Below are 25,240 nucleotides of genomic sequence, written 5' to 3'. Positions count from 1 at the left end.
TCTCAGAAAAGCCAAAATCATGAAAAGTTTGGTAAAGCAAATTCTATGGCTCAATACTATTATTCCATGAATAATAACATAATATATTCAGCAAGTGGAAAATCAGATAATAGTCCTGATGTGCATTTAATTAAGATAATTCTGATGGCTATGTTGGAGGATGGATCTGAGAAAGGAGATCAGTTACAGGGCTCAGTCTAAAGCAAAAACTAGGGAGAGGATAGGAGGGACATGAAGGAAACAGGGACCAAGCCAGAGTAATCACAAGTACACAGCTAAGTAAATACGTTAGTTCTCCAGAAATCAAAAGGAATGTCAGGGAAGAAGTCACAAACACTCTGTCCACACAATCCACAGCATGAAAATATTATGCCCTTTACTCTTCTCTTCATGATGCTAATATTCACTTCTAACACCTCAGTCTACCCTCCAGAAATAGGAAATAAACAGTGATTATATCAAAACTCTTCCAAACTGTATTGAAAGTGGGCCTTCCTACTGCCATCACCACACTATGACCCACTTAACCAAAATGAATATATCCTTTTCAATACAGAAAGATGGTGGTCACCACCACCAACTGATGAGTTAGCACATAGGAGGAAACCTATCTGCTATCCCTGATTAATATAATTATAATATAATATAATATAATATATATAACACAATATAATATAATATATTTTCTATAGACCAGACTGATCTATGGAAAATAATTTTACATAAAATCATACTAAACATACGTATTTTCAGTATCCCATATATACACTATCCAGGCTCAAGTTCATATACTGAGCTTCTTAATCTAGCACAACCCACCTGTTCAAATTTAGCTTTGACTCCCTCATATGTATCTTTACAACAAGACATGTACATTTCCATCCGCAAGGCTTTGTTTATGCTATCCCCTTGATAAAAATAAAAGTCCTTACATCACAATTCTCAGCTAAATTCCTTTCTTCAGTACCTCAATTCAAGTCCTGTCCTCACAGGTCCTTGCACTGTCTCCCTCCAAAACATTTCTGTAACACGCCTAAGCCAACAGGCATTGTTATCATCACTTAATGCTTATGTGTTCTATACCCAACCAAACTACAAACAACAGGAGTATAAGCATGTCATTGGTCTTAGGAAAATGCAAATCAAATCTCCAATTACATACCACCTCACACCCTGAAGTATAACTAGAATCAAAAGTACATGGGGGGCCTGGGTGGCTCAGTTGGTTAACTGTTTGACTCTTGGTTTCAGCTCAGGTCATGATCTTGTAGGCCATGGAATCAAGCCCCATGTCAAGCTCTGCACTTAGCAGGGAGTCTGCTTGAAGATTCTCTCCCATCACACCTCCCCCCACTTACACATACAGGCTTTCTCTCTAAAATAAGTAAATAAATCTTTCTTTAAAAATACAGCTGATGACAAGTGCTGGTGAAGGTGTGGAAGAATGGAACTCCTCAACACTGCTGGTGGATATGCAAAGCAGTACAGCTACTCTGTAGCTGTATGAAAGATCCTACTTGAGAAATTGACTGTCATTGTTTTCTTCTTTGGGAAACACTGAGAAAAGCTAACCTCAAAGAAATCTTTTGTTTTAGTATGTTCAGCAGTGACTGTTGTGTTATACTGACTAAGCAGATGTACTTTGGACTGAAGTCAGTTACAGGGTTGATTTAAACTTGAAGGTTCACTTGACAATATAGTCTGGCAGGTCCTCATAAAGTTAAACACAGTTATCCTATAACATAGCAGCTGTACATGCCTAAAAGAAATGAATTTTTATATGCATAAAAATATGTATATGAATGTTCATAGCAGCATCACTCATAATTGACAAAAGATGGAAACAACTCAAATGTCATTAACTGATGAATGGATTAAAAAAATATGGTATATCCATACAATAGAATATTATTCAACCATAAAAAGAAATAAAAGTACTGATACATACAACAATATGGATGAAGCCTAAAAGCATTACACTAAGTGAAAAAGGTCAGTCACAAATGACCATAAATTATACCATTTATATGAAATATTCAAAATAAGCAAACCTGTAGAGATAGAAAACAGAGTACTGGCCAAAAGATTTATGGTCAAAAGAAAACGGATTTCTGGACAAAAGAAAATGGGGGTTTGAGAAGTAACAACTAAGGGGTGTGGTGTTTCCTTCTGGAGGTGATGAAACATTCTGTGATTGTAGAAATGGTTGGACAACCCCACAAAAACAATGAGAACTACTGAATTGTACACTTCAAATGAACAAATTGTAAGATATGTGTGTGGATTTTATCTCAATCAAGCTATTATCAATAAAGAGAAGGAGGGAAAGGAGAAGTGGGCTGAAAGTTTTCCACTGAGAAAGATGCACTAATTTTCAACATATTTAACCCTATGTCAGGACTTCAAGGTCTAGAAGAGTTCCATACCTGAATCTTTTACTGTCTTCTTTCTGATTAAGAATCACAATTATTAATGCTAATCATAATATTTAACAAGTTATTCAGAGAATTATAAAAAGGAGAACTTCCAAACAATCCTACTTAAAACAGCACTAAAAAGAAAAAAAATATCTAGGAATAAATTTAACCAAGACGGTGAAAGACCTATATTCTGAAACCTAGAAGACTTCAGTTTCTGATGAAAGAAATTGAAGACGACACAAATAGGAAGACATACCATGCTTGTGAATGGGAAGAATATTGTTGAAATGTCCATACTATACAAAGCAATCTAGAGAATCCATGTGATCTCCATCAAAACATGAGTATCATTTTTCACAGAACTAGGACAAATAATCCTAAAATTTGGGGAGAGCAAAAGAAGACTTCAAATAGCCAAAGCCATCGTGAGAAAGAAGAACAAAGCTAGAGGGATCGTGACCCCAGATTTCAAGATACACTGCAAAGCTATGGTAACCAAAACATGATGGTATTGACACAAAAACAAACCCATAGACCAATAAAACAAGATTGAGAGCCCAGAAATAAACCCACACCTATACGATCAATTAATCCTCAAAGGAGACTAAAATATACAACAAAGAAAAGATCTCTTCAGTAATGGTACTGGGAAAACTGGACAGCTACAGGGAAAAGAGGGAATCTAGACCACTCTCTTATACCATATACAAAAATAAACTCAAAATGAATTTCAGACCTAAATGTGAGACCTGTTACCATAAAACTAAAAGAAAACATTGGCAATCATCTCTTAGACATCAGCCTTAGCAACGTATTTATGGATCTGTCTCTTCAGGTAAGGAAAACTAAAGAAAATAAATAAACTACATGGAAATAAAAAGTTTTGCACCACAAAGGAAATAAACAACAAAACAAAAAGACAACCTACTGAATGAAAGAAGATATTTGTAAAATTATATACCTGATGAAGGGTTAATACCCAAAACAGAGAATTTATACAACTCAATACTAAAAAAAAAAAAAAAAAAATCCAATGTATAGAAATTTTTCAAATGAAGACATTTGAAAATGGCCAACAGACATATATGAAAAGATGCTCAACATCACTCATCACCAGAGAGATGTAATCAAAACCACAATGAGATATCACCTCACACCAGTCAGAATGGCTAATATCAAAAAGAAACAAAAAATGTTCACAAGAATATGGAGAAAAAGGAACCCTGATGCATTGCTGGTGGGAATGTAAACTGGTGCAGTCATTGTGGAAAAGTGTACCGAGTTTCCTTAAAAAATTAAAAAGAGAAATTCATATGATCAATTAATTCCAGTACTGGTTATTTGCTCAAAGAAAATGAAAGCACTAATTCAAAAAGATAAATGCACCTCTGTGTGTACTGCAGCATTATTTCCAATAGCCAAGACATGGAAGCAACACAAGTGTCCATTGATAGATAATTAAGATGTGATGTGCATGCACGTGTGTGTGTAGGCACACATACATACACATACATACAAACATACATACATACATAGAGTGGAATACTTCTCAGCCATAAAAAAAGAATGAGATCTTGCCACTAGCAAGAACATGGATAAACCGAGAGGGTATATGCTAAGTGAAATAATAAATCAGAGAAAAACAAGTAACCAATGATTTCCCTTGTATGTGGAATCTACAAAACAAAAGAACAAACAGGCACCTAGGTGGCTCAGCAGGTTAGGCCTCTACCTTCGGCTCAAGTCATGATCTCAGGGTCCTGGAATCAAGCCCCTCATTGGGCTCTCTGCTCAGCAAGGAGCCTGCTTTCCCTCTCTCTCTGCCTGTCTCTCTGCCTACTTGTGATCTCTCTCTCTGTCAAATAAATAAATTAAATCTTTAAAAAAAAAAATACAGAGAACAAACTGATGGTAGCTGGAGAGAAGGTCAAGGGGTTGTTATAATAGATGAGGGGATTAAGAGGTAACAAAATTCCAGCAATAAAACATGTCAAGTCATAGAGATTAGAAGTACAGCATAGGAAATAGAGTCAGTAATATTGTAGCAACACTGTATGGTGACAGACAACATACTTATTAGAGTGAGCAATGAGTAATGTATAGAAATGTTGAATCAATATATTGTACACTTGAAATTAATATAACATTGTATATCAATTATACTTTAATAGAAAGTATTTTAAAATTTTTTAAAGAGGACTCTCACTCTTAGAAGTCACATTTTAAGATGAATCTACATCAAGTCTTCTTTACTTGACACTATGATCAGATTTATATTTAAAGTGAAATAAGTAGTCACAGCCATAAACTTGGATAATACAAAAACATATAAATAGAAATTATCCTTTGCTTGCATCCCTACTCCTCATCATTTCCTGCAGAGCTCTTCTACTATTCTGAAACTGAACGACCACAACTTCTGCCCCCACCTCTGCCCATGCTCTTTCCCTCTTTGTCCAGCTGCTGAATCCAATACAACCTTCAATACTAATCAACTTTCACCTACTCCAAAAAGATCTCCAGGACTCAAGCCCAAAGTTCTAGTTCAAATTCAAGGCACTTTACTACTACAGTTAAATACTGTATATTATCTTCTTTACATTTCCATCATTATTTCTTATTTTTAAGTTTTTTTATTTTTTCAGTGTTCCAAGATCCATTGTTTATGCAGCACACCCAGTGCTCCATGCAATCCATGCCCTCCTTAATACCCACCACCAGGCTCACCCAACCCCCCACCTCTATCCCCTCTAATACTTCCAGTTTCTCAAAGTCCACAGTCTCTCATGCTTCATCTCCCCCTGATTTCCCCCAACTCCCTTATTTCACAAAAAGCTTCCATATCAATATCCTGTCTCTCAAGTGTGTAATTTTCTTTTTTATTTCTTTATTTATTTAACAGACAGAGATCACAAATAGGCAGAGAGGCAGAGAGAGAGAGAGGAAGGGAAGCAGGCTCACCATCAAGCAAAGAGCCCAACTCGGGGCTCGATCCCAGGACCCTGGGATCATGACCTGAGCCAAAGGCAGATGCCTCAACCCACTGAGCCACCCAGGCGCTCCAAATGCATCATTTTCTTGAGGGCTGACAAATCTGTTTCATATTTGGTATAGCAACATGTCCATATAATGTAAATTAAAAAAAAAAAAATACTAGAGGGAAAATGTGGGAGAGAACACAAAGTCAACTGACACAATCCCAAAAGCTCAGGCTAGCCCATATGCCTAAAGGCTCAGGACTTTCATTCTTTCAGCAGACTTTTGAGTCTGGGTGCTGTAAACTACTTAGTGAAAGTAGGAATAAATGAGTCCCTGAAGTAGCTGTGGGTGTTTTTACAGAGATCTCAACAGAGTAAGAAAGAAGTACGTGTTCTAAGTGGACCAGCAGAGTCTTTCAACCTGAGGAAACCACAGACATAAATAACCTCATCAAATAATAATTTCTTGGCATCTACTAAGGCATTATATTTCACACAATGTGCACAACTCAGCAAATGGATGCTCCTAGAAAAAACTTCCCAACTGCAATGAAATTACTCTTGCCCTCAACTTCTGAACTGAGGAATTCCTAGAAAACTACCTAAAGCCGTTCAAATCAATGACATAAATGACAATATGATTAAGTATAAATGAGCTGTAGGTCCGATTTTGAAAAAGCGTATGAATCATTTTTCTTCTTTACACTGCTAAATACACTCTTGGCAAGAACACACAATCCCAACACAAAAGTGAACATGCAGACCTACCAAAACAATTCTTCATTTCTGGTTTAAAATAATTACATAATTTTGATTATCATGCTTATCCACATGTCTCAAGAGCTAGCACAACTACTACCTAGCAGTTTTCAGAATTCTCCTGCAGGCTTCTTAAACATGGGGACAACAGGGCCTGAGTGGCACTGGATGAGGAGGAGCCTTTCTGCAGCACCAAGAAATGGGAAGACTACCGTCTGCCTCTGTCTCTGGCGAGGTTAAATGTGCAACTGAGGAAGGACACAGCTCGAGGGAAGGGTCTTGTAAAGTCTTCCAGCAACAGTGATTTTTACACACATCTTTTGTCTTAATTCTACAAAGAACCACCTACACGTTTCGACATGAAACAAGCCTCTGAACATTAGGATCAAACTGATCTCTCCAAGTAAACTCACTGTAAAATAAAATTATGGTGGTTCAATGTAAGAAGGTAGTTTTTTTTTTCTGTACAAAATATTCTATTAAATTTTTAGGATAAGGAAATTTTTTTTTTAAATAACTATGATATTTTAAAAATCTATTGAGTATTTGATGATGTTTTCAATTACAAGAGTGAAAAAAAGGTGGGGACCTGCACTGTGTATAAGGCTAGGGGCTTTAACACTGACCTTTTAAACAAAAGCAAACTGCATCCTATTTCAGTTTGTGAGACTAATTATGACATCACAGGGCTATTCCTCCTACAGAAGAGAGCTTTTACACTAACACAGCCCACTAATACTTTCTGTGGCAATTTGTACGAGAATGGAAAGAGATCCAACTTAAATCCAATTCAGTTTCATAAATGTTTGGTAGTAAACATAACTATAAAGTAATCTATGCAGTATTTAAAAAATAATTGAGAATTATGACAACTTAAGTCAGTTTTTCTAAAGAACTTCCTCACAATCTTTAGAAGGAGGTGGGCAGCCAATGTTTCACTTACTATTTTTCCCTAGAGAAGATAGAGGACCATGTCAAGGAAACAGGTCCAGAGATCAAAGCAACTGGTATGAAGAGGACAGAATGATGGGTGGATTAACAGAGGATTAGCAAAGATTGCACACGAGATATTTATTGCTGGGGTGCCTGGGTGGCTCAGCCATTAAGCATCTGCCTTCGGCTCAGGTCATGATCCCAGCATCCCGTGACTGAGCCCCACATCAGGCTCCCTGCTCCGTGGGAAGCCTGCTTTCCCTCTCCTGGTCCCCCTGCTTATGTGCCCTCTCTCACTGTGTCTCTCTCTGTCAAATAAATAAATAAAATCCTTAAAAAAAAAAAAAAGATATTCCTGTAACTCACCTTCTGAATACCAATACTAGGATCCCATCTAAACCCAATCAGCCAGCTACCATTTTCTGGCCACTTATGTTCCAGGTACATTTTTCTATTAAATGGTAGAGTCTTAAGTTGGGATAAGGAATCTGAATAAACGATAAAAGGTCAACTAGATTTGGAATTTAATAGGTTTTACTCATTTACTTATTATTCACCCATTTCATTCAACAAACAGCTACAGAGAACCTACTATAGTGACAGGCAATCCTTATGGATACAAAGACACAAAAATGAATGACACACATTCCCTACCTTCAAAAGGTATAGAGTGGTGGGGAAAACAAACAATACAATAGCGCAGCGTGTTCAGCGCTCTGACAGCAGTAAGCTAGGCTGCTGGGGAAGCACACCCTGGAGCACCTCTTCAGTCCCAACAAGCGTAACTCCCCACCACTTTAGGGCCTTACAAAACACGAAGAATCTGTATAGCTCTGGAATTCATGTTCATCATTTAAACGGAAGTAGTTGTTCTACATTCTGACTTGGGAAAAGCAGACCTCAACAAAAAAACAGGTGTATAGTTATCTAGCTTCAGGGGACAACCATCGATGGGTTTCTGGTGTTTCTGCCTACCTCTCTCTTTTTTTTTTTTAATTGAAGTTCAATTTAGTTAACATACACTGTATTATTATCAAAGGTAGAATTTAGTGATCCATCAGTTGCATACAATACCCACCCAGTGCTCATTATTTCCAGTGCCCTTCTTTTTTTAAAAAAAAAAAAAATTTATTTATTTACTTGACGGAGAAAGATCACAAGTAGGCAGAGAGGCAGCAGAGAGAAAGGGAAGTAGGCTCCCCGCTGAGCAAAGAGCCTGATGTGGGACTCGATCCCAGGACCCTGAGATCATGACCTGAGCCAAAGGAAGCAGCTTAACCCACTGAGCCACCCAGGCACCCCTCCAGTGCCTTTTTAATGTCCTATCACCCAATTACCCTAGTACCCTATCCTCCTACTCCCTTGCAATCCTCAGTTTGCTTCCTAGAGTTAAGAGTCTCATGGTTTTTCTCCCTCTGTTTTCATCTTATTTTATTTTTCCTTCCTTTCTCCTATGTTCATTTGTTTTGTTTCTTAAATTCCACATGAGTAAAATCATATGGTATTTGTGTTTCTCTGACTGACTTATTTCCTTAGTATAATACCCTCTAGTTCTAATCATGTTGTTGCAAATGGAGAGATTTCATTCTTTTTGATGGCTGAGTATATTCCACTGTGTGTTTATGTGCGCGTGTATCACATCTTCTTTTTTTTTTTTTAAAGATTTTATTTATTTATTTGACAGAGATCACAAGTAGGCAGAGAGGCAGGCTGAAAGAGAGAGAGGAAGAAGCAGGCTCCCAGCCGAGCAGCGAGCCATGAGCCCGAAGTGAGACTAGATCCCAGATCCCTGGGATCATGACCCGAGCCGAAGGCAGCGGCTTAACCCACTGAGCCACCCAGGCACCCCTGTATCACATCTTCTTTATTCATTCGTCTATCGACGGACATCTGTCTGTCCATCTTCTTTCCATTACTCCTCCCAATTATCTTTTCAAGGATGTCAATACAGCATACAACCTTGGAAGGTAAAGACAGTATCTCCCTTGGGGGTAGCAAACAGATCGTTCCTGACCAGGTTAATAAAGGTAATGTGTCCTCTCTGGGTGAAAGCTGGACAGGTTTGCTAGCGGCCCTTTTCTAATATGGAAGTTCCTTAGCTCTCACACAAACTGACTCTGTAAATGGCACAAAGCTGGTACCACATTCACATGGTCCCTGTGGAATTCAGGAACAAGAAAACCAATGCAAACCTGAAGCTCCTTCCTGCAGCTGGCTATGCCATGAGTTGTCTAGCAACAAAAATCAAAATGTGGCAGGCTTACTTGTTAATCTGCAAGTAGAATGGCATTTCAGACTCTCCACAGTTCTTGAAACCTAGAAATAACTTGTTTTTCTCTCTTCGGTAAATAGGAAAAGCCAAATGAATCTGTAATTTCTGCCACATACGAGAGCTAGTCAATGGGAGGTGAGGAAAGGAAGAGAAGATAATTAACCCAGGACCCCATATCTAATCCTGTAATTATAAAACCATTATATAAATCTGGTTAGCTAAACTGGTATTAGTAGTCAGGCTGGAAACCAAATAGTGTCCTGAAGCCTGATAGCCTATTTTTTGGCAATTACATACCCTATCCCTCTTCTTGTGGAAGAGGGAAAGTTAGAAATAGAGTATTATTTCAAAAACCCTCACTTAAAAAAAAAAAGAAAAGAAAAAATAAGCACAATACTCTGTTCAAGTTATTAAATAAAATGGGCCAATAGCTATTAAAGCACATATTACTAAATGTGCTTGAAATTGAGTCAAGTAACAACCCTTAATAGAAAACAGTAAGGGGAAAATAAGAGTCACTAAAAACCAGCTTTCAGCTTCCTTTAAAAAAAAAAAAAAAAAAAAAACAATAAATTTAGTCACAGAAGATGTGGGTGGGGAGTAGAGAGCCTAACAGAATTTTACTTAGTCTTTGATTCGTAAAGTTCTACTTTATGGACAAGTCAGAAGCTAGGAAAAACAATCTAGATAGATCAAGAAATACAAAGAAAACAAAAAAAGGCTTAACCAAACCATAGAAAAAAAGAGGTTATTTAGCAAGTTCTTACTGAATGCGTTTGGAATATGCAACCATTTCCTCTATTAAACATTCTGAAATTAGTGTACCTTCCAAAATTAGGAATCACAGCAAGGAGGAAAGCATTCCTCTGCTCTGTTGCTTTCCATAACAAAAACAGCAGATATGAAAATTTGTGCAGGTGGCAGAATTATTCTAATCATGATTACCCAAAAAGATGTAACAGGAAATATGCCTCTTTAATTTAGAAAACAAACTTCGGAATTATTATTTGCAGGGGGCTCTATAGTTATTGCTACTAGGAAATTAAGTGATACATTTATTCCACCAATGTGAGGGATGGGGAGAAAGCAGATCAACAGTAAGGAAAATTCCATCAAGAGAGATTATCAGTGAAAATATGAGCTGCATCCTTTATGTGCTCTCAGAAAAGTTGCAATATGTGATTTCTATTTCATGTGTGCCTAATGCTTAGGATTTTCTTCAGATAGTCCAGAGACATTTACTTGTTTCTGGAGTTTAAAATTAATGCACTGTAAGAATCACTACTGTGTTGGCTTTATTAGAACTGTACAAAATATCACTCTGTTTTCAATCATTTATAATGCCAAACAAAAACCAGCAGATTTTCTGTCCAACACTATATCAGGACTGTCTGCCACCTTTATTCTAACAACCACCAGGCAAGATAAAAGAAGAAAAGAAAGGAAAACAAACCCAAAATAGCAATAGCCTTCTGGAAGTGGAAATGTCCAGAGACCGATGATCTGCTACCTGTTTAATAGAGATAAACTTTTTGTCCTATAGTGAAACACTCCTGACTAGAAAAATAAAAATTTTAAAATTCAGTTTATTAAGACTTCATGGTAGATGTTTCCAACCATGACTCGTTCTAGGGATGAAAGTGCTATTGATGAATGCTGCAGGAGAGACTCTCTGAAAGAAAATGACCTCAAACTACAAACAAGTATCTACCATGTCAAAGATGCAGATGGCCATGCAGCGACAAGCAAGAAATGGAACCTGAGCTCAAGAAGGGTCATCTGACCACACATTTCTTTCAAAATCAATGCACCTGTCAGAGACCAACTTACCAGTTCTTCTTCTTAACCTTCCTTCCTTTTTTGAAGGGGGGAGCATCCAATTTGAAAAGGGAACTCAGGGGGTGCTTGGGTGGCTCAGAGGGTTAAGCCTCTGCTTTCGGCTCAGGTCATGGTCCCAGGGTCCTGGAATTGAGCCCCTCATTGGGCTCCCTGCTCAGCGGGGAGCCTGCTTCTCCCTCTCTCTCTACCTGCCTCTCTGCCTACTTGTGATCTCTCTCTGTGTCAAATAAATAATAAATAAATAAATAAATAAATAAATATAAATAAATCTTTAAAAAGGGAACTAAGTACCAAAAGGGGTCAAGGAACCCTCATACCCCAGGTGTAGTGGTGTCCCTCGGACAGCCAAATCCCACCCATCAAAAATAACCCAAAAGACATGGAAGGCTTAAAGAGAAACTATATAATTTTCTAAATTACAAACGGTTTGTTTCATTCATTAAGCATCATTCATTACGCACACAAATACCATGCAACACTGTATTCTACTATGACCACATAAACAGAAGTTTTGCCAACAAGAAAAAAAAAAAAAAATACAGAAGGAGACTCTGTGCTCTAAAGTTAAAAAGAAAACCAGCCAGCCTAGAGAAAGAAAGACAAGAAAACAAAAAGGTAGGGCTAGAGCCAGAAAGCAAAGAAAGGTTCATTTTACTTTAACAATTTTTCTGTAATGTTTTGCAACATTATTGGGCTATGACTGATTGGAAATTAAACACTTAGGCCTTGAGAAAACATAGCTTGGGAAGCACTGCCCTGAAAACTTAAAATTTAAGCCATCACGAAGTCAGCATACAGATCTTATTCTTACAAGTGTTGTCAAAAGTAAAGCCTCATTTATAAGAGCACCAGGAAGCCGAAAAGGGGAGTGCTCAAGCACCACCAATCATAGGGCAAACCGGAAGAAGCTTGTTTTACATGCCCAATCAGGAGGAGGAGAGACGTTCTCCTTGCCCAGCAACAGCCCAGCCAATGAGAAACCACTACTCAGCCAATGAGAAGATATCATCCCTGGAAACTCTTCAAAAAACAGCCCCGCCCAACTTCCTCCTTTCCTCAAAATCAAACCCCTCTCTTCTCTTGTCCAGGACTTGCCTATGCTTTGTCATTGTTTTTCTTTTCTTTTCTTTAACTTTTTTTTTTTTTTTTTTGAGAGCGAGAGAGAGAATCCCAAAAGACTCCACACGCAGTTCGGATCCTGATGGGGCTCGACCTCAAGACCCTGAGATCATGACCTGAGCTGAAATCAAGAATAAGATACTTAACTAAGACACCTAGGCGCCCCTCTGTCACAGGTTTTTGTCTTGAAATGCTATTATCCTAATAAATTTCTGAGTAAACTCCTTTTTCTGGTAAAAAGTTGGCTTGTTTTGTTTCTGATGTCAAGTATACAGTTGTACTTAGGCTTTAATGTTACTGAAAAAAACTGGCCTTTCTTAATGTACAGGCATCCTGTTCCCACTGAACTTTACTGAAATGCCACTGCTTTGGCCAATTAACTTGCCAGCAGGGATCCCAGAATGGTCTGAATTCTCTACACTCCCCTTACCCAGCCTAGCTCCCAAGCTCCATCAACCAACCAGCAAATCACACACAGCTCAGGGTGCCAGCCAAGATAGAGTACTTTAAAAATGTTTTGAAATAATATATTTCAACAAAGCAATAAAGTAGTTATCATGGAAAAAAATCAGAACTTAAGAAGGACTTTTACGTTCCAAAATTCAGTATACTTTCTGTTTCAAATTACTTATGGATGGAGGAAGCACACCAATCTTTCCAGTGCTTAAAATCCAATAAAGTTTTTGAGCCAGCAATGGCAGTAAAGTGCCTTACAAATTCCCAGGCAGGGGCCTCTGACCTTTCTATTTGAAATTGTACCATACCCCCGACCCAACCCTCCCACATGAACCCTGCCTCCCCTTTACCCTGTTTCATTTTTCCTACCACACATGCATCTATTTTTTTGTCCATCTTCCCCCACCAGAACTTAAAGTTCATGAGGTCAGCTAATGTTGTTAATGTTCTCAATACCTGTTACTTAGCAGGTGTTCATTAAGCAGTTAGTAAGTGAGTTGATTTTTCTTAAAAAAAAAAAAAAAAAGAAAGAAAGAAAACAAACAAACAAAAAAACCCTATGAAGCCTTCATTTAATAAGCCTGCATTTCCCCTGAAGTGCAACTTTAATGGCAAAACTTCACATCAAAGCAAACGTGATTTAGCTCTGCCTGTCACCAATAAATGGCACTGTTTCAGCTACTGCCTTGGACTCAGATTCGGCATCTATCCTTGAAGCTGTTCCAAAAACATATATTGAACAGAACAATATAAAACGGAAATCTGTTCGGACAAATTTGAGAGGTGAAGAGAACATGATGAGTAAAATCCACTGCTTCCACAAATGCAGTCCTCCTGTTAAAAAGCTTTAGGTAAGTATACATATACTGACTGCTAAGACTTCAGAACAAAGGGTCTTACAAGCAACATTTTGGAAACTCACCTATCCATAACGATAGTACCTACCATATTAGGCTAAATTCTCTACAGTTACATTTGTTAGAACAATAAATACAAATAAGCACTTGATGATTTTGAAAAGCTCCGTATTTCTGATTATCCTAACAATCAAACTCAAGGGTGATTTACATGGCCCTCAAGAAAAACCTGTCCTATTGCACATTTCATTACCTCCACTTTACTTTAAAATGAAGATAAACATATCCTGATTTAAAACAAAGTTTCCAAAAGTCAGGCTATAAAATTAAGTCACTAGAAAATTCAGTAGCCAGGGGCACTTGGGTGGCTCAGCCCACTGAGCATCTGATTATTGATATCAGCTTGGGTCTTGATCTCAGGGTTGTGAGTTCAAGCCCCATGTTGAGCTCCACAGTGGGCATGGAGCCTACTTTTAAAAAAAGAAAGGAAAAGAAAATTCGGTAGCCAGCAGATGTTTTAAATATTGAGGATGAATAAAAGTAGGAAATGAAGGGGGAAAAGTCAAAATATTGTTGATACAATAATGATTTAGCATGTGAAAGAATAAACATCAAGCCAAAAGCTTTTAGCTTTCCACTGTCAATTTAAATCTTCAGGAAATCATATGCATAAAAATTTCAAATAGGGAAGGAAGGAAAATATATATTTATAAACCAACTCAGTATGTACATTTAACTTTCAAATCACACAATAACTATTCCTTTGGAATTGGAATGAAGTTTGAATTATAATTAAAGAATTAAGAATGGATACAAGAAAAAGAAAAAGCACCTGTAGGAAGACCAAAAGGCATATATACCAACTCTACTTGAACTACTCAACATTTAGGGTCATCCCACCATTGCTCCCCTTCATGGTACCAAAAATTGAGGGGAGTACTGTAATCCTGACTCCTGGGTCTTAAAGAGCTCTCCCTTCTGTTTAATTCAACTAAGCATTATATAAGACCCTTGCACACCAAGGTTATGGCAATCTCAGTAGTAATCTCACTTGGTACAGAACAAACAGATTAAGATATTCATGGAGGTATATTATAAAACACCAAGAAGAACGAACTAGTGAAACAGAAAACTGGAATCCAAATGTCAGTGAGATGAAAAAGTAAAGGCAGACTTCAAGGAAGAGGAGTGCATTGGTGGGGCCAGTTACAAATTCCAGTATGCCACATTGCTAACTGTGGTAGGCAAGCAAGGGAACCTTTCAGAGTCTCTTTCTTAACCTACAAAATGGGGGTAATACTGCACAGACTGTGATGAGTTTACTAAATGATATACAATAATCAAAGTGTATGAGATTATAGAAAATGAATATTCATTATTTCCTGATACTTCTTTTATAAAAACTGAGTTGTCTGCAAGAAATTTCAGGAAATAAGCTACAATAGTTCATTCCCATTTTAAATCAAATAATTTTAGTGATAAAAAAAACAGCTACACCAGCACTCTTCTGCAACGGTTCATCAGTACGTCCCAATCATTCCCCAAACAAGGGCATTACTTCTTCTAATGCTCATTTTTATATCAACAGTCTTTAAATATAAGCAAAATCCATAACCTAATATCTTCTACATAGTATCTTCTAGAAATATACTGCACAGTCTTAATACCCACAAGAATATTACCAGGTAACTGGACACAGAACTCCTCATCCAGAAAATTAACATAGTAATTTCATTTAATAATTCCACATGAAGAAATATCTACTGTTAATACCACTTTTAGTTCTATTTATAAGCAATCAATCCAGTTCTACAAGTATAGTGTTTGTCATATAGCCTGGTTATATCAAATTACATAAATTTGATTTAAATTCAATATAAAATCATAAATATTTGGCTGTGATGTCAACCAGGCCTGTGATATTAGCATAGAGTTTAGCACTCCAGATCAATGCACGAGACTGAGAATGTGAGAAATGCTCTATCCACTATGATATAATCAAAAAAGCAAATTTGTTTTGTGATAGAACACCTTAAGAAAATGAAATGCATCACTGGCCCTGTTACAGACAAAGGCCTTATTTTCCTCAGCAATACGTCAGACACTGCCTGGCCACGGCAACTCTATCACCCCCTTATCTGTATGTTCCTATTATACTTTATCGAGTGGAAATCATAGCTAATGTTAACTATCTCCTATGTACACAACTGTGCTAGGTACTTTCTATTTCTTATCACAATAACTCCAAGTAGACACTGTTATTGGACCCATTTTACAAACACAGACACTAAGGCTCAGAAAGGCTAACTACTGAACATCATATCAAAAATAGCTCCCCATACTAAACATATACTCTCCTGTGGTCATGGTTTTTCTCACTCTGTACTCTGTGCTAAAGGTACTTACCCCACCTCCTATTAACACCTACCCATTCTTTAAGATAAAACTGCTGGCCATATTCTCTCCCAGGTGCCAATATTAGAGCTTTAAACCATTTGGTTGTATGAATGAATAAATGAAGAGAAAGCTCGAATTCTCTACTGAAATTTTGGTTTAAAAATTAGCTATATTAACTCAAGTATAAGCCTCTAAAACTCACTCCCTAGCACAATTCCTGGCACTCAGTAGGTACTCAGTAATTCTGCTTCTGGAAGGAGAAGAAAAAGACAAGCAAGAAGGAGGAGGAAGGAGGAAAGAGAAAAGATACAGAGACAACAGGCAGAAAAACTTCAGCTCCCATATATCAGAAGAATCTTGATTCAAAATCTTAGAATACTTTTATAAGAGAATACGTATAAATAAGTAACGTTAGCTAATTTATGCTTTACCACCCAGGGCATCCTTGCAATACCAAGAATTTTCATGCAAAAATGTTAAGAGTCCAAGTAAACAGAGTATAGATTCTACTCTAAACAAAAAATTAGCTATGAATATCATTCAAATCTTAAGGCTGACCTAGGTTTACTCTTCTGATGGCCTTAAAAGGACAAGCACTAATGGCAGTCTCGTCTCTAAACAATTATAAAATGAGAAAGACAAAAAGTATATGCTTAGAGATTTCATTCTTCTATTTAAGAAAATATTTTAAAATCATTTTCAAATTCATCATTTTAAGTATATATACATATTCTTCTCTAACACTGTTTCTTTGGAGGTCAACTTTCTAACCAGCAGCCAATAAAACACAAAGTTTCCTCCCTATTCCAGGAGGTCACCCAACCTCCTAGTGCCCTGGAGCGTGATCACACCAGCTGGGCTCTCTCCTTCCCGTATCTATCACTGCTCTGTCACTCACGATTCAATCTTCAGTGCTAAGAAATCTGTTTCTCTGCCGATGCCTTGATCCTGTCAAACAGAAAAGGACTATGACAGAGTGGTCTTCTAGAATACATTGCTTGCACCAGACACTCAGTACCTCTCCTCTCCATTCATGCCCAGGTCTAGAGAGGTAAACACATCAATTCTGTATTCCACGTGTGCGCACACAATGGGCAGCATGAAGTTATTTCAAGTGCTGCCAATTACACTGACATCATCCATTTACAGCAAGTAAACTAAATACAAATTATGGTCGGCAATAGGACGGAGTAGAAGGAGAACTGTGATTTGGCATCAGAGATAGAACACTGACTCCACCACTGTGACTTTGGAAAAGTCATTTGAAAGGCTTTGTGAAATTTAAATATCATCATCTGCCTTTCCTGTCATGAGGACAAAATGAGAAGTTGTAAGAATTTGGTATATGATAAAACACCAAGTACATGATTTTACAATGACAATGACAGGATTATTAAACAAATTCCATGTCATCTGCAAACCAGTGTGTCTCCACTGGCTCCAAACTTTAAAAAAATTCAACAAATCTCCTCCCTTTTCTAAGAAAGCAAGAAAGTAAAGAAAAGATAATCGAGACAAAGAATAGCCTGTGATATAAATAACACAACCAGTTCTCTTGTGTGCCTGGTAATTGTCCCCAAAACCAATTCTGAAACAGAAGCAACAAAAATATTTGAACAAAAACAGTGGTATCTGAAAAAGGACTTTGTCTCCCAAGGGGAATACATTCATTTATGTATAAATAATAATATTATTTCCATTTTGAGTATAGTTTGGTTTTCTCTACTTTCTCAGGTCTATCCTTAAAAACAAGTTATAAAGGAAGAAAACAGCCTCCAGTGAGTACAATACTAAAATATAAAATGCAAGAACAAAGGCTAAAATGAAAAGCTGATGGTGACTGCAGATGCAAAAACCACACTCAAAACCAAATGTCTTAAAAAACATGATTAAGAATCAAAAAGCTGATGATAATCTGAGCACAAGTAAATACTGACTTTGAAAGCCCGAAGGCACATAGTAAGTAAAGCTGGCAAGACTAAGTGAGGGTCAGGGGTTAAAGGCAGTAAGCCTTTCTATTTATATTTCAGCCAAAGAACCAATAATTTCAACTCTGGCTGTGTACAGTACTAGCGAATGTGCAGGAATAAAGAGAAAAACATTCCTTTATCAGCACCTCAAAATCCATGCTGTTCCAAACTATTCCTCACCATTTGACGTACAGGTCATATATTTTCAGCTTATTACATCTAAATAAAATCATGTAGATATTTTAAAGACAAAATTTTTTATAGTATACCATGCAAATGTATTCTTAATTAGAACTTTACATCATCACTATTAGATACTTTCACCTACTAAGTTCCAAAGGTTGGCCTCCACAGGTATATAATTTAATGAGTGAAAAAAAGGAAGTTATTTATGCACATGTTTATAGAAAATTAAACAATACCTCTTCAGTCATTTTTAGTTAATCAGATAAATCTTACGTATTTTCAAAATCTTAGACAGTTTTAAAATGTAGGTTTCCAAAAATAAACCTCACATGAATGAATTATATATAATTCACAGCAAATAAAACTATCAAAGTAAAATAAGAAATTCAGTCCTTCACTTATACATGAGACATTTCTGAAATTCAACGGGAGCTAGACACCGTCTCAGTAAGACATTAATTTCAAGGAATTCAGAATCCAGTAAGGAAGGCAGGCCAACACACAATTCTGTGTGACAAGGGATATAAAAAAAAGTTTAAAAAGCCAGAGACAGTAACTAATGTTAATGACATTTTCGAGAGCATCAGAAAAAAATCATTACCCTAGCAAGAGAAAAGCAGGGAAAAACAGATGTAAAAACATACATAGAGATTATACAACTGAAATAAATGAAAAATGTGTAATAACAGAATCAAAGAAAGGTAAGTTCAAATGGTAACACATTACTCACTAATATTTTTTCAAAATAATAAAAACATGTTAATACTCAGTGTTAGAGCAAGTAAATGGGCAATGGCAGACACAGCCAGAGGGACAATGACTGTGACTTCTCTGTAAGATAGTTTGGCAAAATGTATCAAAACCTTTTAAAATATGTCACGGTCCCAAAGTCCTTAGAAGAAATTGAGCCAATATCCCTCATGAAAACAGAAATAAAGATCCTTAACAAAATATTAGCAAACAAAATTCTGCCATAGATAAAACACATCATGACTAAGTTTATCATAGGAATTTAAGGTTGGTTCAACACTAAAAACAAAACAAAACAAAACAAAAAAAACAACAACAAAGTATCAACAGAACTATATGTTCACCTTAATTGATGAAATAAAAAAGGATCTGACAAAATTTCCACCATTTATTTCAATAAACAAGGCAACCCAGCTAGTAATAAAATGGAACTTTCCCACCCTGATAAAAGCATTTACAAAAACACCTATAGCTAATATCAGATGTAAAAGACAATGTTTTCCCTCTCCCAGATCAGGTACAGAACAACAATGGCCACTCCCACCACTGCCTTTTCAACATACGGTATAATTAAGAAAATTAAATAGAAGACACACAGATTGGAAAAAAGAAACAAAACCATCTTTCTTCAAAAACCCATGACCATCTACAGAGAAAATATCAAAGATCTCCAAAAATAAAACCACTAGAATAGGTCAGTTTAGAATGACTGGGATATAAAAATAAACAGTATTTATATATACTGGCAACAAAGAATTAGGAAATTATATTTTAAAAGTATCATTTATAATAGCATTGAAAAACTATGAAATAGTAAGAGATGAATCTAAAAAAAATATGCAAGATAGGCATACTTAAAATTATAAAGCCATGCTGCAAGATTCTAAGGCCGAAATACATAAGATATGCCATAATCCATTTTGAGTCAGAAGACTCAAAATGTCAATACTCCCCAAATAGATTTATAGATTTCAATGCAATCTCAATGAAAATGCCATCAGATTTTTTTGCACTAATTAACCAACTGACTTAAAAACTTATATGGAAATGCAGTGGTCCAAAAAGAACCAAAACAATTTTTTTTTAAATATCAAGTTGGAAGAATAGTTGCGATTTTGAAATGAACCAAAACAATTTTTTTAAAAATATCAAGTTGGAAGAATAGTTGCAATTTCAAAATGAGTCAAAGAGACCTACACATACAAGGTCAACCGTGGACAAAGGGTCAAGGTTACTGAATGGAGAAAGCACTACTTAACAAAGGCACTGGTTCAACTAGACGTCCATCAAAAAAAAAAAAGAAAAAAAGAAGAAGAAGAAGAAACCTTAACCCTTCCCTCACACCATACACAAATATTAAGAAAAAATAAACTCTGGTCTTAAATTTAAGTACTAAAACTATAAAAGTTCTCAAGGAAAACACAGGAGAAATCTTTGTGGCCTTAGGTTAGCCACAGATTATCAGATACCATAGAAAGTATTTCAATTCTGTAAGAAAAAGCGATAAATCACACTTCAAAAATGGGATCAGTATCCCTGTTCTTGATCAATCAAATCAGAATACCTAGGCTCTAATTCCAACTATGTCAATAACAAGCTGTGTCCCTCACTATCTTCCTCTCTGTGTCTTAGTTGCTTTTCCCTTCTACCTGTATAATGAGATAGTACCTACCTCACAGGGGGTTATTCAAAAACCAATTGAGATAATGTTTAGAAAATGCCTGATTATACATTAAGCACTCAATAATGATGCTTACTAACTTTCCAAGATTTTTATTTGTTACTTGAACACCTATCCAAGTTTCTAAGTTCAAAATTTAGTATCCTAAGATTACTCAGAATTTGTTTTTTTTTTTTTAAGATCTTATTTATTTGTTTGACAGAGATGACAAGTAGGCAGAGAGGCAGGCAGGGGCAGGGCGGCGGAGAGGGGGGTGGGGAGGAGCTGGCTCACGGCCCAGCAGACAGCCCGATGCAGGGCTTAATCCCAGGACCCTGAGATCACGACCTGAGCCAAAGGCAGAGGCTTAACTCACTGAGCCACCCAGATTACTGAGGCACCTCACTCAGTGAGGCACCCCAGATTACTCAGAATTTTATTAAACAATATATAAAAAATAAGAGCTCAGCTTCATTTTCTATTCAATTCACTTTAAAGAAATGATTAAGAACAAAGGTATATAAAACAGGAAAAGACCTAAGGAAAGGGGAGGAGAAACAGGTTTACTGTGTACCTATAAGTACTCCAGAAAACAGGTGCTTTATCTAAATTATCCCTTTTATTTCTCCTGGCAGGTAGCTATGGAGAAACAAAGGATCTACATGAAACTTTTAAGAAACCTTCCTAAGTGGCCTTTACAAAGGAGTGTGGGCTTTCTATTTAAGTTACTGGGTTGAAATAGAAAAGCAAATGTCTCATTAAAAGTAAAATTCACGCTTAGGGAGATTATATTGTTGTAAGGAACATTTATAATGACTTAAATCAGAAAGCAGTATGTTAAAAATCACAGTGAAGTATCCTCATACCATAAACTATAGAACCCCATCAACTGCCTTCCTTAATACTATAACCATGACTCTGGCAACTTTTAAAACATGCCTCAGAAGAATAGCAAAGGAGAAGATTAAATCTGTGAGCCTTCTTAGAGTTCTCAAAGTTATGAACAATGAGAATTCTCAGGCACCTATTCCACCATCAAACATGGAGAAGGAGGGGAGAGTTCATTGCAAAGTAAGTCATCCTACAAATTTCTCCTAGTCTTTATTTCCCCCACATTTCCGCAAAGGCCACAAAAGCAGCACAGGGTAAGAAATGGCAGGAAATAAGAGAAGACCCTCCCCTGGGGGTAAACTTACCTGTAGTGCTTTGTTCTCTTGAAGGTCCAATCCAAATACATTGTGCCGCTTCACTGTAAAGAAATCAGCATCCTGTCCATCCTCTTCCTCCTCATCTCTGTCCAAGAACTGCCCAGGGGTTTCCTTGGCCTCCCCAGTGCTAGGAACAGATGGAGGCTGAGACTCTCTTGCTTTTGCCAGTTTCTCCTCTGTTTCTTCCTCATCTTCCTTCTCTTCCTCCTCTTCACCACTAATCTCATTAGCCAGTGTGTATTCTGTCCCTTTTGGTCTTTTCCCACCTTTCTGAAGGATGGACATTTTCTCATTAAAGTAGGCTCTAAATTCTTCCACTTCATCATTCGTGAGGGAGGATGCCCTTGGTTCAATTACTTTATTATCTGGGCTCACCACCAGTTCCTTGGTGGGTTGTTTCTGCATTTTCTGAAGAAATCTCACCCGTGGTGCCACAGCAAGACCAAGAGACCTTAAATATGAGCAAATGAAAATAGTTACTTTAGTACACTGATGGTCTGCTTATGGTATTATGCAAGTTTCTCAAGAGTGGAAATCTATTTGGGGAGCTGTTTTTTTGTTGTTGTTGTTGTTGTTTTAAGATTTTATTTATTTATTTGACAGAGAGAGAGAGAGAGACCACTGGTAGGCAGAGAAAAGGCAGGGGCCGGGGGTAGGCTCCCCACTGAGCAGAGAGCCCAATGCCAGGGCTCTATCCCAGGACCCTGGGATCATGACCTGAGCCAAAGGCAGAGGCTTAACCTGCTGAGCCACCTCCGGCGCCCCTGGGAGCTTTTTTCCTTTTTTTTTTTTTAAAGAAAATACTCCTATGAGGTACAACTCAATCTTGAAAGGTTAGATGATCCAAAAGGCAAGCCAAAAAATACAGAACACCTGTCAGAAAACATTGGAAATACCCCATTTTTCATTAAGAGGTTTACAAGGTATAAAATAAAGAGCATGAGACCAGCAACAAGGGAACAGCTCAGGTACAAAATCTGCCTATGTCCAGTTTACCTCTCTCAGCCTCAGCTGCCACAAAAATGGGGTAACAGTATCTATCAGACCCATCTCATAGCTGTTGTAACAACCTGACTATGTGAAATGTAAATATTAAAGCCGAAAGAGACATGGACATGGAAAAAGACAGGAAAGGACAGAACAGTTCTCTGCTAAAAATAAAAGTGAGTTATCACTGTCCTCTCCTCTTAGACACTTAATACAACATAATCACTTCTGTTTGTTTTTTTTTTTTTAAAGGATTTCTACAAGAGATCAAAGAAGAAAAGAAAAATTATTTTCTCTTTCTAAGATCAAGATTCACTTTATGATCAAGTCTTTCCCACCTCCTAAGTTCTGACTAACGGATCAGAAATAAACTCAAGCCAGGCCTGCTATGATAAACAGCTAACATTATGACATGGGCCCATGGCCTCTCTCCTGGGACAAGATTCAAGAAACAGAGATGTGCAGTGGTAAAAGCAGAGACTCAAAAATGGGACTGTCGCCCATAAGCTATATGATGTTACTTAACCTCTATTCCTCAGTTCTCTTATTGGCAAAATGGCAGGATCAGTATCAACATTGCAGGGCTGTTGCAAGAGTAAAATGAGTTCACAGATGCCATGCATTCAAAATCCTGCCCAGCACACACGCAGCCGCTACTGAGCCCTTGCTGTTAATACTGTTATGGGGGCGACGGGGTGGGATCACACACTCACATCCATCAGAGTGTTTCTCTCAATGTATTACAGCTGTATTTATGTGTTTCTCTCAGCTACTAAAATGTGAAGCTCCTTTAAGGCAGGAGTACCTACATATATAATTTTAATATCTAGAACAATGAACTATACATATTAGCCACCCAAACATATTTCTTTTTTTTTTTTTTGCTTTTTAAAAAATTTTAATTTAATTTTAATTTATCAAAAGGCCTGCTTTAGTGACATACTAGTCCCACCAGAAAATAATCCCAATCACCCCTTGTCAGTAACATGCTCAAATTGACCAGCCAACTCTTATTTCTAAATCCGTGTGGGCATGTGTGTCTTTTAAACCAAAGCCGCGGGGCTCAGGTGAGTGCTCCTTCCACAACGTGCCTGCACCTGTCAACCCGACCGGGTGTCCACCCCCACCTCCGGAAGAGTGGGCAGAGGACGGAGGACCCTACAGGGACAGCAAGGGAACAGCAAAGGGTCCCCAGAGAGCCAGCGTTGCAAAAGCACTGCCTCCCTCAACCCCCACTCAAGAGAAGATCCCTTATTTCCAACCAGACTATTCGTCTCCAGTTTGGCTCCCCAGTGACCAGAATGTTCTTCCTCCTTTAGAAAAAAAAACACACATATCTGCACACCCACATATATAATTTTTTTTGTTTTTACATTTAAATATAAAAATACTACTCTGCTTTGTGTTATAAATGAAGGACCAAGCAGTTAAGAACTTCTTCTTCTAAAGTAGGTCAATCCATCCTTATGCTGAGCTTATCTTCAGAGGAGGGCCATTTCCACCAGGTGAGGGAAGCCCAGTACCAGGAGGACGGTGGGGCTTTTTTCTGCCTGGCTCTCTCCTAAGTCTCACTTTTAATAGAAAGTTTGTTATAACCTGACACCAAGTGGAACTCCCCACCAAGAGGGGGAAATCCTAACCTAACCCCAGAGTAAGTAAGTAACCCCCCTCCCCCAACACTCAGCTACCTAGAAGAAAGAGCCCTCCCCCTCCCTTCACAAACACTATGATCTGTCGGATCGCTACACCTACTGGACAAACACACTTGATTAACTGGAAACAGTGGTTATGCCTCCCCACCCCCTCCCCACTAACGTACTAGACAGCTTCAGTGACATATTTCTTTAGAAAAATCATTTTTAAAACATTTATTACATCCTACATACCTAACACTGCTTTAGGTAACAATGGTCTTCTAAAGGAATGTATAGATCAAGGAAATTACACATCTAAATAAACACAAAATTTAAGCAACACCACATTAAACTGTACAAATTATCTAGGTTCAGAAGTCAACTTTCTGCCTTCCCTAAACATCACCAATAAAAAGCAAAGGTCTTCAACTGTGAACAGATGAAATTTCCTGGCATTTGTAGCAACAAAATGTCCCATAAATATGACCCTCCAGCGTTAAAGCCCCATGCCTCCTCCGTTTGCTAGTATCTCAGTATGTCAACCAGAAAACCAGGATAGAACTTCTTCGTAGAGTACCAAAAAAAGGGCCAATAAGCTACACCATAAATGCACCTAACCTAAACCTATTCAGAAATGGTGAAATAGTAACTGCTACATAAACAGATAAGTGACAAAAACATGTTATATCCATGGAATGCAGTTTTCCACCAATTACTTACACAAAGAGTCAGGACCCTCACACTGTTATCTAGTAATTTGAATCATTCTAAAATGTTACAACTGACAAATTACCTGTTATACTCAACTCAAAATC

The 25,240-nt window shown here is 37.4% G+C and overlaps 1 protein-coding gene across 1 annotated transcript in view; it reads right to left on the bottom strand.

Moving 5' to 3' along the window:
• DDX10 (DEAD-box helicase 10) overlaps positions 1-25,240 on the bottom strand; it is a 270,830-nt gene that overhangs the window by 199,274 nt on the left and 46,316 nt on the right. Inside the window, exon 13 of the mRNA XM_082683226.1 lies at positions 21,793-22,255. Coding sequence (XP_082539352.1) covers positions 21,793-22,255 — 463 coding nt within the window. The remainder of the gene's footprint in view (positions 1-21,792; positions 22,256-25,240) is intronic.

This window comes from Mustela nivalis (genome assembly GCF_964662115.1).
Source record: "Mustela nivalis genome assembly, chromosome: 9".
Lineage (NCBI taxonomy): Eukaryota > Metazoa > Chordata > Mammalia > Carnivora > Mustelidae > Mustela > Mustela nivalis.
The sequence above is the reverse complement of the archived record's forward strand: the minus strand, read 5'-3'. Positions and strand labels throughout refer to the sequence as shown.